Consider the following 13,472-nt stretch of genomic DNA (forward strand, 5'->3'; position numbering starts at 1 on the left):
AGTGAACTGATATACAATATTTTGACATGAAAATAAAGAGAGAAAATAATTTCCTGACCTTTCCGATGATGCTTCCAACCTCCTGAAACAGAAAACAAAAGACACTTTGAATGATACAATTCACTACAGAAGAGCGTTTGCTCTGCCCCTAGCCTATTTCACTAGCACTTATTTCAAACTTGCAATATGAAGCGCAGCCCCCTTCCATTGTTGCTTTATACAAATACGTCATGTTAGACACGAAGTGGTGGGCTAAAACCAGGTCTTTGCAGCTTACTCATGGTGCAAGAAAAATACCTTTAACAGAAGCTGATTTTGTGGTTACAGATCAATCCTGCTACTACAAACGCAGATAAACCCCTATCAGAAAATGGAAAGTTCACAAATAATAGAGCTGCACAACCTGCTAGAGAAAATGGGATATAATACAAGCATCAGAACAATTGATCTCTCTGAGGGCAGGCATTTACCCCTTTACACCATGTAATAGAGCTGAATTTCCATGCTACTGAGTGTTATTGCATAAACACCTGGTGGCCTGTCTTAATCTCCCTGTTAAGCTCTTACAGAACAATAACCACTAATCACTTTTTAGGGATTTGGGAATTGCTACTGGGCTCCCACAATCTTCCATGCAGGAACAGAAAACACTAAGAAATATCACTGTGAATATACAATATGTGAACAATTTGGCAGTTCTAGCAACATCCCAGAGGTTAAAAACTTGGTGCAAAAAACAACAGGTAGAAGAAATGAAGCTAATAACTCTAAAATGAACAGTCTGGACATGTTACACAAATCACACAGGTGTGACATCAGACTGGAAATCATCCGACAGAGAAGATTAGCTAAAGGAAAACAAATTCTTCTCCTTTACTCAGTTTGTGAAATCTAATTCAACGGTTAAAGACCGTCTCACACAGCTGATCTGTCCCAGACATATGATACACAACTTCCCCGCTCCACAGTTGGTATTCTTAAGTCTGCCACATCCTGAAACAAAGTTTGAAAAGTATGATTTAAGAAATTGTCCTCCATTGCTCGATCCAATGATATACTCATGATAAAGTGGTGTAATACTGACTTCACCTTGCAGTAGAGGACTACCTGCAGTTACCTTGAGAGCTATTTCATATTAAGATAAGTCATAATGCAAAACTACTTGTGCTTGCAACTTCTCACATCCTGCTCACAAGACGTAAAGACTTGCCAGTGAGAAGAACACCCATCTCAATGGAGAACTTCGGCACATAGTTCCTTTGCACTCTCTGCAAGTGTGCATGTAACACTACTCTGGAGGGAACAGTCATTACACTGTTGGACAAGGCAGCTATTCGGAGTCACCTAGATAAGCTGGAGAAATGGGCTGAGAGAAACTCCACAGAGAACACCATAGTAAAACGAAAAGTCTCATGTCTGGTATGGAACAAGCCTACGAAGCAGGACAAACTGGGTAAAAGTTGCTACATACAAACTGGCTTTGCCGAAAAAGTCCTCAGGGTCCTAATGCACAACTCCCAAAGTGAGGAAATGAGTACATCAGCAGTACATCCCCAACTAACCAAATGCTGGGCAAGAGTGTAGCTAGCAAGCTGGGGCAAATGATTCTTGACTTCTCCTTGTGCTTGCGAGACCACGTCTGGAGGACTCTGTCCTGTTTTGGGCTCCTATGACAAGGCAGACATGGACACACTGAAGTGAATCCAATGCAGGGCCAGGGGACTGAAGCAAAAGACACATAATGAGTGACTGAGAGAACAACAAGGAAAGCAAGTTGCAACATTGAACTCATACTCAATATGAAGAAAAAATGTTTTACCATGGGAATGTCTGGACATTGGAACAAACACACAGAGAAGCTATGGAGTCTCCATCCTTGAAGGTGTCCAAACCCAGCCTAGGCAAGGTCCTGAGCAACCTGCTCCAACGGGATCTGTTTGATTCAGGAGGTCAGACTAGAGACCTTTGACGGTCCCTTCCAACCTCCATACGTCTATGATTCTCCGAGCATAGCATTATATCCATTGAAGTCAATGCGTAACTAGCCATAAAGCTCCTCAACCTAGTGAGGCCCCTTCTCAGGTTTCTTTTCAAACTTTACTTTCTTCATTTCCCTTTTTTATGTCCCTTCCTACTTCTCTTCCAAGATGAGATTCTGCTTTCTCACATATACCGACCAGAGAGCATATACGCTCCAGACAGGCATTGCAAATCTTTCAGAGGTATCTGATTTGCAAATCTATAGTTCTGCTTGCTGATGTACAGCAGACTTTTACACGTCACACAGCTGTGTGAGTGTTCTTGCTAAAGCTTCCTGCGTCTATCTGGGACTGTGAGATGTTTGTACATTTGCACATTACAATGCAAAGAAACAGCTCTGTCACAGAAGGATGAAGTGGACTCACTGCAGTTTTGTGTCTTGTGACTGAATTATTCTGTGTCTCTTCCTATGTGGGTTTAGGTCATGCCTTTTCCTTTGGCTGAGACAGCCATGCCAGCATGTGTAGGCTCACTAACAAGGCACAGCTTTTTTCTTAGCAGTGATACAAATTTGGGACACCCACAATTTTTTTAAGATCTTACTATTTTCTTATATTTTCACCATAACTCTTCCAACATGCCTCTAATTTCGAATGAGTAAGAGTCTCAGTGATGATAAGCCTTGGGAACACCTCATGTCCAGTAGTACCTATATGCCTACTCAGCACATTCAGCAGTTTCTTTGGTAAAAGAGATTGTTAGGAGGTAGAAGGATCTTTTGCTATGGGTAAGCATATTGTGTTTCACTTGCTATGGGTCATCACATTTCAGTCCATGGTATAACTTCAGTTTTTAGTATATCTGAAGTTTCATTAGAAGCTGTAGGCCCGGTCCTGAACCTGCAAGGCTCTTGCCAGTATGAAATCTATCCCAATTAATTTGATTATCCTGGGTCTTAATGTCAGATGCCATTCTTTCAGAATATGGTGGAAAGTACAAAGATATCTTCCTTGGAAATACGAAAAGCTTTGGAAACTGAAAAGGCTACTGTTTGTAGCCCTAGGAAAAAAGATGCTCCATTTCAAACAAGGAAATCGGGAGTATTTTAACAAGCAGAGCGAGCACAAAATATTAGGATTATCAAACTGCTTGTTTCACTGAAGTCTGTGGGAGTTTTGCTATCGATTTCAGTGGGGACAGGAATTCTAACTGACTGATCACCACCTTGTTATTACCAAAGAATACAAGCTGCTGAAGAACTGAGCAAATGAACAGTCAGAATCCCACTGAGAAAAAAATATTTCAATAAGACTGGTGACCGGTTCCTTGCAATATGCTAGCTTATTCTGTAAGGTGGCAGTTTCAAAATATCCAAGGAAATGCCACTTCTCCCCCTGCACTGGGAGCTGGGATTCTGCTTGGAGATGTGAAGGAAGGGTGCAGGGGGAGAGAGAAACATTAAATTCGTATGGATATTCCTAACTTTTCCAGAATTTTTGATCTATACAAATTACTGAAAAAAAACCCCAAAACAGTCTAGAATGGTTCCAAACAGGTCACTTCCAACTTTTTTTTTTTGCCTTAGCTGTTTCTAGCAAGGCCGATGTGCACATAAGTAGTGATGACAATGGATCATGCCTTTAACAATGATGAGAAACCTACTTCTGCCACAGTTTAAATCAGAAGATTTTCTTCGCTTCATTCTCCAAACTACCAATGCTACTTCATCAAACCTTTAATATTTCTTTTTGTCGTTCAATATTTGTTTCATACAGATTCTTGTATCACTTTAAATTACACTTGATGAGATCCCTGACGTAATTTTTACGACAATCCAGGTTTATCAATATTTCTAGCTAAGGTTACTTTGAGGGCTTTACCTTCTTTAGAAAACGTTTCTAATCTGCCAGACAGCAAACTGTGCAGTAGTTAACTGCATAAGACTGAAGGTGTGGGATGTCTGTCACCTACATCAGTTCGTTAAGAGTTGGAGTCCAGTCTAAGCCAGACACACAGTCTTCTTTTGCAGTCCAGGGAGAGAGACAATGGAGGATGTTTCATTCTAAATGAGGAGGGGAGAAGTCTACTCCTGAGGGTTTCGTCTTTCTTCATCTGCAGCAGATGCAGCCTGGACTAACACCAACATACCTGGTTTGGTAAGAGGAATCCTACAGTTGATGTCAAATTCAGCCTAAATGCAGGTCAGACAGGGGTTTGATTAACTGTCCTAGCAAATAATTGCCTACTAGAATACACTAATAGCTCTTGAACGATTTGCTGTTTTCCATTGCTCAGGAATATAAGCTAAAGGCAAGTATTTATCATCAATTTCAAATTGATTTATTGACTAACCATCTATGTGTAAACATAGTGGGAAAATAGATTACATGATAACAATTACTGGGTTTCACACAATCACATTTTAACAGCTGATCGAAAAGTAGTGCACAAAACCAAAGAAATTATAAATGGGAGAACTAAAGCTCAGAGAAAGGAACACGGGTCCAAGGCAACCTGATAGACTGGTACCAGAGCTAAAAGTACTACCCAAGCTCCTTGGCCTCAACATATAAATACCCACCCATCAGGTGCAGATATGCCACAGCAACTGAGCTGGATGAATAGGATGCCTCTGAAAAGTTCCAAGTGTGTCTGTGCCTACATCTACCAATACACATCCACACACAACCCACACATACATTTATATATTTGTGTGTGAAGTCAATATATGCATAGAAGCACCAAAGAGACAAGATATGAACTTTTATTTGAGAAATGACAGCAGTTTGGGGAGACTATCTTGAGACTGATCAAAGAGGCCCGAGTTTCAGATTGTGCAGAGCATCCACCCCACATAATACCTTCCAAAAAGCTTATGTCCAGGTGGAAGCATTTCAAGCAGAACAGTCTCACGTTTGGGCTCCAACAGTGTCATTTCGGAAAACATCAGGAAAATTTGAAATGTACATGCTGATTTCAGATAGCCTGAAGTGAATTCTTTAGCCTAGGGGACATTTATCTCCATGATTCTTTGTAGCATGTAATTTCTAATAAAATAGATAAAATGACAAGAGATAAACCTCAACAACAAGCACTGGAAGACTGCTCAGTATCAATAAAGTACCTTGCTAGCCAACCACCTAATCCATTACAGACAACATGCAGAAAGTCAATGATAAAGATGGAGGATGCTTTATTTCATGCTGAAATGCCGCATACAATGTTATTTGCACATCTCATTCACATAATGGGCCCATCGCAGTGCAGAAAGCTTTCTGCAGTTTTTGCATCATCTGTGGTCACCTAAGGGCAAGGCAGCACTAGCAAGACAAAAGGTGACAGCAGATAAGTCTGTGATACAAGACGCACAAGAGCAAGGCTCTTGATAGTGCAAACAACTAAACAAAGATGTAAAACAGGTTATAGGAGAAACCTATTTCTTAATCAATTCTCTGGTACGCCTTTTCAATAATAAGAGAAAGAAATGAGTCATGTTAAGAAAACAAGAGGCTTAACAAATGGTAACACACCTTGGTATAAAGATTAACCTTTGATCTGTAAACATAATGTGTAAAATTCCATCACCTCTTTCTATGTGTGAGGTTAGTTTAATAATTACTGTGGCCCAGGAAATCAAAACAAAACAGCTAGCTATTCCAAGACCATATAAAAGCACAGGTCTTGTTCTGTGACTGTGGGGCAAGCAGCTCCTATTAGAAATGCCACAGGGCAAGTAGAACAGTAACCTCACAGGAACCCTGAGACAAAGTCACCTTTAGAAGGAAAAAACGTTTAAGAAATAATATAAGAATATATAATTTCACTCCAAAGCATCTGACAAAGAACAGGTCACATGTTAAAGCCTGCAGTTCATTCAGGCAATGCTTTGATTGACTATGAGCAAGGATAAGGTAGAATCAATGGGACTGGAATCTACAAACAAAAAAGGCTGCTAGGAAAGCACTGTAAAAAAAGAAATACAGCCATTCATTGCGGAGAAGCACATCCGTCGTAAGACAAAGAGGGATCCTGGCAACAGCAAACATCACCTATGCTGATAAAATTGTCTAGACCGGCACCAACTGTCTTTCTCCCATCCATAAAGAGGCATAATACAACACAACTCTTTCTCTTTGCCTAGTTCTGAGCATAGAGCTGCCAATATTTGTAGAAGTTCATGAAGAGAGTTGGATGGAAGACCTTAGGAACACGTTCCATGAAGATGTTCTGAACAATGTGTTTGTATGGAGCACATGAGGCATAAGCATTTTTCAGAGGCTGGAAAAAAAGTCTTAGTCAGTTTTGGGAAACATGATGTAACACATCTACCTCCAGGAACGAACGGCTGCCTCAGATAAACTGAGAGTCTGATTTGTGCTCTGGGATTATGTGGAATTAGTCTCAATGACACAGGAGATCTCATGTTCTTAGGTAGTCACCGTTGGATGTTACCAGCCCTAATTTAGGGTACACTGCAGTTCAAGCCCTTACTGAGACAGATATCATGCTGACAAATGTGGTAGTGTATGAGGAATGATGCTCTTACTGATGGAGAGGCCAGTGTTATGTATCTTCCACAGGTTCATCTGCTATTTTTTGGCCAGCTGTGCCAATGGGCATTTCTCATTTGCTTTTGCATAGCAGATGAGTCACCAATTTATATTCAGTTTCACAGCAAACCTCTCATGTTCCCTCCAAAAAAAACCAAACCAAAACCTGGTCCTGTCCCTTGGCTTATTCCTCCTCCACCTGTGATGCTGAAACAGCAGCACTGAGTAGGGTGTGTGCCTTCTGCAATCTCATTTCATTACAGCTGTGCGCCAAAGAGGAGATTCTGTCTGACAAAAATGGGGAAATTCAGTGATGGAGATTGGTTTTGGGATCATACAGTGCCCAGGGGCTGGAGGAAGAGACCTCTGTCCGTGCTGTTGTTTTTTTAGGCTAGGGAGAAACTCTCAGCTCTTACTACAAACACACTAAGAGGAGACCCATCTTCTGTTGTGTATTTGCATGCAGAGTTCTGTTGCACGACTAAAGATCTTTGGTACCACAGTAATGCAAACAAACAAAACAGGAACTATAACAGCGATAGGCAGGACAGTCAATCCTCATAATACCCTGACAGTGTTCATGGAAACCAGAAAGAACAGAACAAACATTGGCTTGGTTGACATTTTATGTCTTGGATTAAATTACTGACAAGGTGATTCTTAAAATTACTTTGTTGTGCTTTATGTTTTAATAAGTAAAAAATAAAAGAAAAAAATGGGGAAGGAGAAGGGCACTACCTTCAAGATGGGGAAAAATTATTTCTGTGCTTGTTCTAAAGTCTTTCGGGGACATTTAAGCAGGCACAACAAAGTGGCCACAAAAAAACAATCCCTGGCGGTAAAACTATATCATTGATACTGAGTAAACCAGCAATTTTCTTAAGGATTTTATTCTGTCGATGTTTGAACTGCTAAGAGCAATCACCTTAATGTGTCTAAATGTTCTTTCTCATTCTTGTAAAAAAAGATGTTATATATAGCATCACAAACCAATCACCAACACGTCTGTAAATAATTACTGAAGCTGAATTTTAATTTGCTGTAGCCAGTCCTTCCAGTGCCACAACGCTCCCACTGATCCTGCTGAAACCATTGGGAGGTAGAGTTCTGCAGGGCATCTGAAATTAAGCTGTAAATACCAGTAATTTACCACCTAAAAATCAAGACACCTATAGGGTTTTGTCCAAACTTGAATGTTTAACTACAGGTACAGTTTTCTAAATCACTGCTACAGAAACCATGAGAAACGTATCATTGAGGAGATGGTACAGAGGAAGGAAAAGCTCCACTCAGTCATCTTATCTTTCCTTCCTCAATACAGATTATACATTCTACACAGTACATGTGCTGCTCTTCCCCAGACATGTTTAAAATCTGCTTAGGAGACTTCCAGAACCTCATGAAAATCTCAGTACTAGGAATTTCTCTTGTGATTCCCTTATTAGGATTTAATTTAAAAAAATATATTTTATCCCATTATTTCCAGCCACAAGCACTTGTATCATTCAAAATAACGACACTCCTTTATGCAAGTATTTATGACAATGTCTGAAGAAAGCTAGACACAGTCTCCTCAGTCTACTAAAACTTTGTTATCTTTCTGCAAATCCTCTGCTGAGTCTCCAACATAATTCACATGCGTGGCACCTGCTGCTGAGCACAGAACCGCAGGTGTGATTTTGCCAGTAGAACAGTAAGGTAATTACCGTCTCTTTGCCCCGTGATGCACCAACTCTATACATCCAAAACTGCATATGTTTTTGTTGCAATAACTTTTCTCTCCAACCCAGCATATCCCAAATGTGCTACTCTCTAGACACAGCCACATCTGATGCTTTTCAGCCTTTTATATTTTCCAGATTTCCTTCTCTCACTGAACATGTATCTTGTAAATTATCTTCTCCAGTTAATTGCCTTAACTCTCCAATTTACACCTCTCGGCATTTGGCAAGAGTCCTAGTTCCCTGCCAGTTTTACCTTCCCTCCTTTATCCTACCTGTAAATTATTCCCTTGTTCTTCCTAGCCATCTGACTTTATTAATCCATTTTGTTTTCTATTTCTGAACTCCTTCCCTTTTCTTTAAAAGATTCCTCAGACTCAATATATTAATATATTCTACTTTGGTTTCTTGCAGACTTCACTGCACCCAATATGGTTTCACTGATGCATACCTTCACGCAGTGCTTTTAGAAATAATACATTTTTTCTTCTGTAGGTTTGTACTGCAGGGAGGAAGAAAAGACTCCTGCACTATCATTATCAGATGGAGACCAAGTGGATTTGTGACCCTGCTGCCCTTTTCCATGCTGGCATATTGAATATTTTCTCTCATTCCATGTCATGAACCCAACTTTTAAATCTCCATTAAGCTGCTTTCCTGAAATTTACCATCTTTCCACTAGCATGGTCTCTTTACAGTCCACATTTAAAATTAACCCTTAATGGTGAGCCTCCAGGGTCTTAATCAGCCTGTTGATACTGGTTTTGTACAAACTGGTCAGAATCATGTAATCATTATACAGTATTGTCCAAGTAGGTGCTTTTCCAAAAGTTAATTCTTTCTGGGCACGAACTGACCAAAACTAGAACAAGAGTTCTGCAGATGTCAGATAGTAAGGTCTCTTGGCAGAGATGACTGGGCCAGGTTATGACTTTCTAGTCTTCCGACCTCATCACCTATGGCAATAAGCAAGAAAAACCCCCAGCTACGAGTCATGGGGATAAAAAATTCAGCAACAGGTGAGCAAGGAATAATAAGAGACAAACATGGATCTCCATCAAAGATCCTGTAACAACATAACCCTGTAACAAATGATGCCATAACAAAGACCCTATAATCCCAAATAGGTTTGATTTTGACAAAAAATGAAAAAAGCAAGGAAAAGTGAAAGACAAGTTTCTTTTGGAGCCTGAGTTCTGCCTTTCCTTATAGTGGGCTCTGATACCCTGGAACTGTTTGCTCACAAAAGCACGCACACTCAATTTGTGTTTCATAAGCCCTTCAAAAATGTTGATTTGACCTGGGTAAATGCTGCCATTTTTACCTTTCTCGGAAGCAGAAATCTTGCAATCCCTGCACTATTCCAATCCTGTCCAGAAACTCTACTTTCAAATGAAACAAAGGTACTAAAATAACTGTAGTCATCCATGTATCTACCCTACACAGCAATTTTATTTATTTTACTTGAAGAAACAGCAGGGTTTAGATGTAAAATATGGAGGCAGGGCAATGTAAAGAGCCCCAGCCCATATTCCCTGTTCTTCCCTACTGAAATGCATGAAACAGCTTTATCCCTTAATGTGTTGCATTTTTCTCATTAATAAGAGATGAAAATGCATATCTGCATTACTTAATATACTCCATATATCCAACTCCTGCACATGCTTCAAAAGGCTCTTCAGTTCCTGCCCTTTCCAGAGCAGCATTCAGGTAACTCAGTCAAAAAGATCTCAGGCAGCAGAGGCTACAGGGCCATGGCAGCTTTACAGGATGTATTCCTGTATGTTAAACTTTTCGTTATAAATCTCCAGTGATGGATGCTGCAGCATGTCCAGGCATCCTCCTCCCCTCCTCACACCTGCACATAAGAAGTTTTTCCTAATTTGGCTTTTAAAATTCCCTGCAAGCAGAGATAGTCACTTCTCTGTGGAAATGAAGAACATCTCAGCGCTGCCCTTGTAGCATACTTCCTAACACCTGTCCTCTAACTCACTGCAAGAAAGCAGAAGAAATGTTTTGTGTTCCTCTGGGTTTCTCTTCAGGGCTATCACAATACCATAACATTTTTACTGATGTAACACAGTGTAAGTTATAAATTAGGCCTTCCACCTCATACAATCACACACCCTCTGAAGTCTTGGCTCGGGAGGACATCATTCGTATCAGGCCCTGGAAACATTTACCCTGAGGTTAACCTTTTGCACCTTGCAGTGGTCAGCTTTTCGCTGGGTCCATACGAGCCTTTTTGCTATTTCCACAGATAAAAAAAATTACTACCCTCCCTTAACATTGTGTTCTCTGTACTGAGAAGACCAAGGCTGCGTCTTGTCTTTTTGCCAGTCAGCTGCTACCAAATCTTGCTATGCTGCAGATGAGCAGCAGAGCTGGTCTTCCAAGCAGCTATCTCTACCTCTTTGGTAGGAGGTTGCACAAAGCCTGACAGGAGTTCAGCTGGACCTACAGCGGCGTCTTTCCTCAAAGCAAGATAAAGTAAAGGAGCTGATGAGAGGTGTCCCACCTGCAGGGATGCACTGGCCCTGGGTTCTTGGGAAGTTCAGGAGTGTTCCCCTGTGTTTTCCTTTCACCAGACACCAATGTTGGTTTTGATTTTTGCTACTTGTTTTGTTTGTTGTTAAAAATGCTCTAAGCCTTACCCTCTCAGAGAGGTCTGTCCATTCATACAAATCCTGTTTTTTCTGTCTGCAGGTAGAGAACTTAGCTTAATTGCATAATTAAGATGTCCATTCCTGACTGAATGCTCCTATGCAAATCACATGAAAAGTATGCAACAATTTCCTAAGTCTGCAGAATTTACATCCAAGATAACTAAGCATAGTAGCACAAGTTATGGACTTCTAATCAAGCTAAATGCAAATATTACAAAGCATATAGACCTTCCTTGTGCAAAAGTACACTGGTAATACAAGTGTTTTAGAGTTTAGAGACAAAGGTAAGGTTAGTAGGGAGATACCCTCATATTTCCATGAAACAGATTAATAAATAAATAACTTTAAAATTATCTTACTCTAAAATTATCTAATTTAATGCAGTTTGCTACTGTTCCTTTTTAAAAAAACACCTTTTTATTCCCCTTTTCTCATTCAAGTTATTTACAGCCTAAGCTCTGCTTCAGTTAATTGTTTTGTCTAGAAATACTAATTAGAGATCAGCAGTTTCCACTGATGTCACTACCACAACAAATCTTAAGGAAGAGCCTAGTAACACGTTTCTTCTTCGTTTCCAGAGCCACATGTAGCTTTCAGTGACCTTCTCACACTGAGTTCATATTGACTCAGGCATCCTTCATTCCTATATTAGCATTTCTAAATCACAGAGATGACATCAAAGAAACCATAAGGGTCTGACTTTTATCACCTAAATAAATTCTGATTTAATGTCCTCTTTGCAATACTTAGGCACAATAGGATACACGATTAGAACATAGTAGGCTTAACAGTATACTCATCGTGCCTTGTTAACCAAGGATTCATAATATACTTCCACTAAAAATTTGAACTTTGTAGCTTTTATGGGTTTAATTTAGATTCTTGGAGCTACATGTGCATTGAAGAATAGATACAATATCCTTTAGTGTTAAAAGTGGTTGCACACACAGTCTTTGGTGTTTAACATAGAAAATTAACTTTTATAATGTAATTTCTGATTACTTATCTTTTACTTCAAAATAACCCTAGCCCACAGTTTAAGTAAAATGTCCTGAAAATATTAAATCATAGAATCACAGAATGGTCAGGGTTGGAAGGGCCGCTGGAGACCACTTGGTCCACCCCTCAGCCCCACTGAAGCAGGCTCACCTAGAGCAAGTTGCACAGGAATGCATCCAAGTAGGTTTGGATGCACAATCACAACCACTCTGGGTGGCTTGTAACAGTGCTCCATCATCCTCACAACAGTGAATTTTTTCCTCAAGTTGAAGTGAAAATTCTTGTTTTTCAGTTTGTGCCCATTGCTCTTGTCCTGTTGTTGGGCACCATTGAGGAGAGTCTGGCCCCATACTCTTGACATCTGCCCCTTAGATATTTATAAGCATTGATAAGATCCCCTCCCAGTCTTCTCTTCTCCAGTCTAAGCAGACCCCGGTCTCTCAGCCTCTCCTCATAAGAGAGATGCTCCAGCCCCCTAATCCTCTTCGTGGCCCTCCAGTGGACTCTATCAAGTACTTCCTTGTCTTTCTTGAGTTGCAAAAGCCCAGAACTGGACATAGTACTCCAGAAATGGCCTCACTAGGGCAGGATAGAGGAGGAGAATCTACTGGCCATGCTCTTCTTAATGCAGGACACCATATGACTTATTGGCCACCAGGGCACATTGCTGGCTCAATGATTACTGGTTTTTTTTTTGTGATATTTTTCTATTTAATATATTTTTTTATATCTTAGTTGGGACATTTTAGGATTTAATGCTTGGGCTTTAATGGCATGATTCTGAAAGAAGCAGACCAAGCACACCTAGAAACATGGGAATTTGACTGAAACAGCAGGGCTACTTACACCCACCAGGATAAGTATGCATTCAAATGCTTTTCTGGATTGGGATCAGAACCCAGTAGAATCAACCCCTAATACCTAATTTTCAGTGCATACACACACAAAGATTTTAGGCGGTTTTGGTAAGAGAGACTGTTATTAAATTTGGTTGACAGATCTCTACTTAAGATGCAGATTTTACATACCAGATGCCTATCTTAAACTGAATATTTTTTTTTTTCGGGGAGGGAAGGGGGAAATAAAACAAAATGGTTGGATCATTTATGAGAAAATACATAATTTAATCTGGCATAACCCAACTTCTGAGTTGTTATTTAATCTGCAAACTTAAACAACACCCCCTCATACTTCTTAGCAGCTCCATTGGTAAAATACAGAGAGAGAGAGAGATACTTTAGCCTCCCATTTATGCTACATGTATATCGTGTATGTGTTCATGCTGTAGGTTGAAATATGCACTGTTTTAAAATGTAAATATATTTTTAGTTATTACATTAGATTTCAGGAGTAAAAATACTTTTAAATTTCTACATACAAATTTCATCTCCAGAATTTTATATCTATATATGTACTATCACTGTCCTTTATTACAGAAGAGCGAAACTCATCTCCTTTATGTAACATTCATTCATTAAGCCTAAAAATGTCTTGTGTTGCCTGATGTAAACAACACAAACAAAGCTATGAAATGTGTTTTTTTTTTAATTAACGGC

General features: G+C 39.8%; 1 protein-coding gene across 14 annotated transcripts in view; it reads right to left on the bottom strand.

Annotated features, from left to right (window-relative positions):
• Window positions 1–13,472, bottom strand: part of LOC104061156 (poly(rC)-binding protein 3) — a 508,057-nt gene that overhangs the window by 53,354 nt on the left and 441,231 nt on the right. For all 14 annotated transcript variants that reach the window (XM_054057135.1, XM_054057137.1, XM_054057134.1 and 11 more), the window contains one exon: window positions 59–82. In XM_054057135.1, coding sequence (XP_053913110.1) covers window positions 59–82 — 24 coding nt within the window. The remainder of the gene's footprint in view (window positions 1–58; window positions 83–13,472) is intronic.

Source organism: Cuculus canorus, chromosome 2 (genome assembly GCF_017976375.1).
Source record: "Cuculus canorus isolate bCucCan1 chromosome 2, bCucCan1.pri, whole genome shotgun sequence".
Classification (NCBI taxonomy): domain Eukaryota; kingdom Metazoa; phylum Chordata; class Aves; order Cuculiformes; family Cuculidae; genus Cuculus; species Cuculus canorus.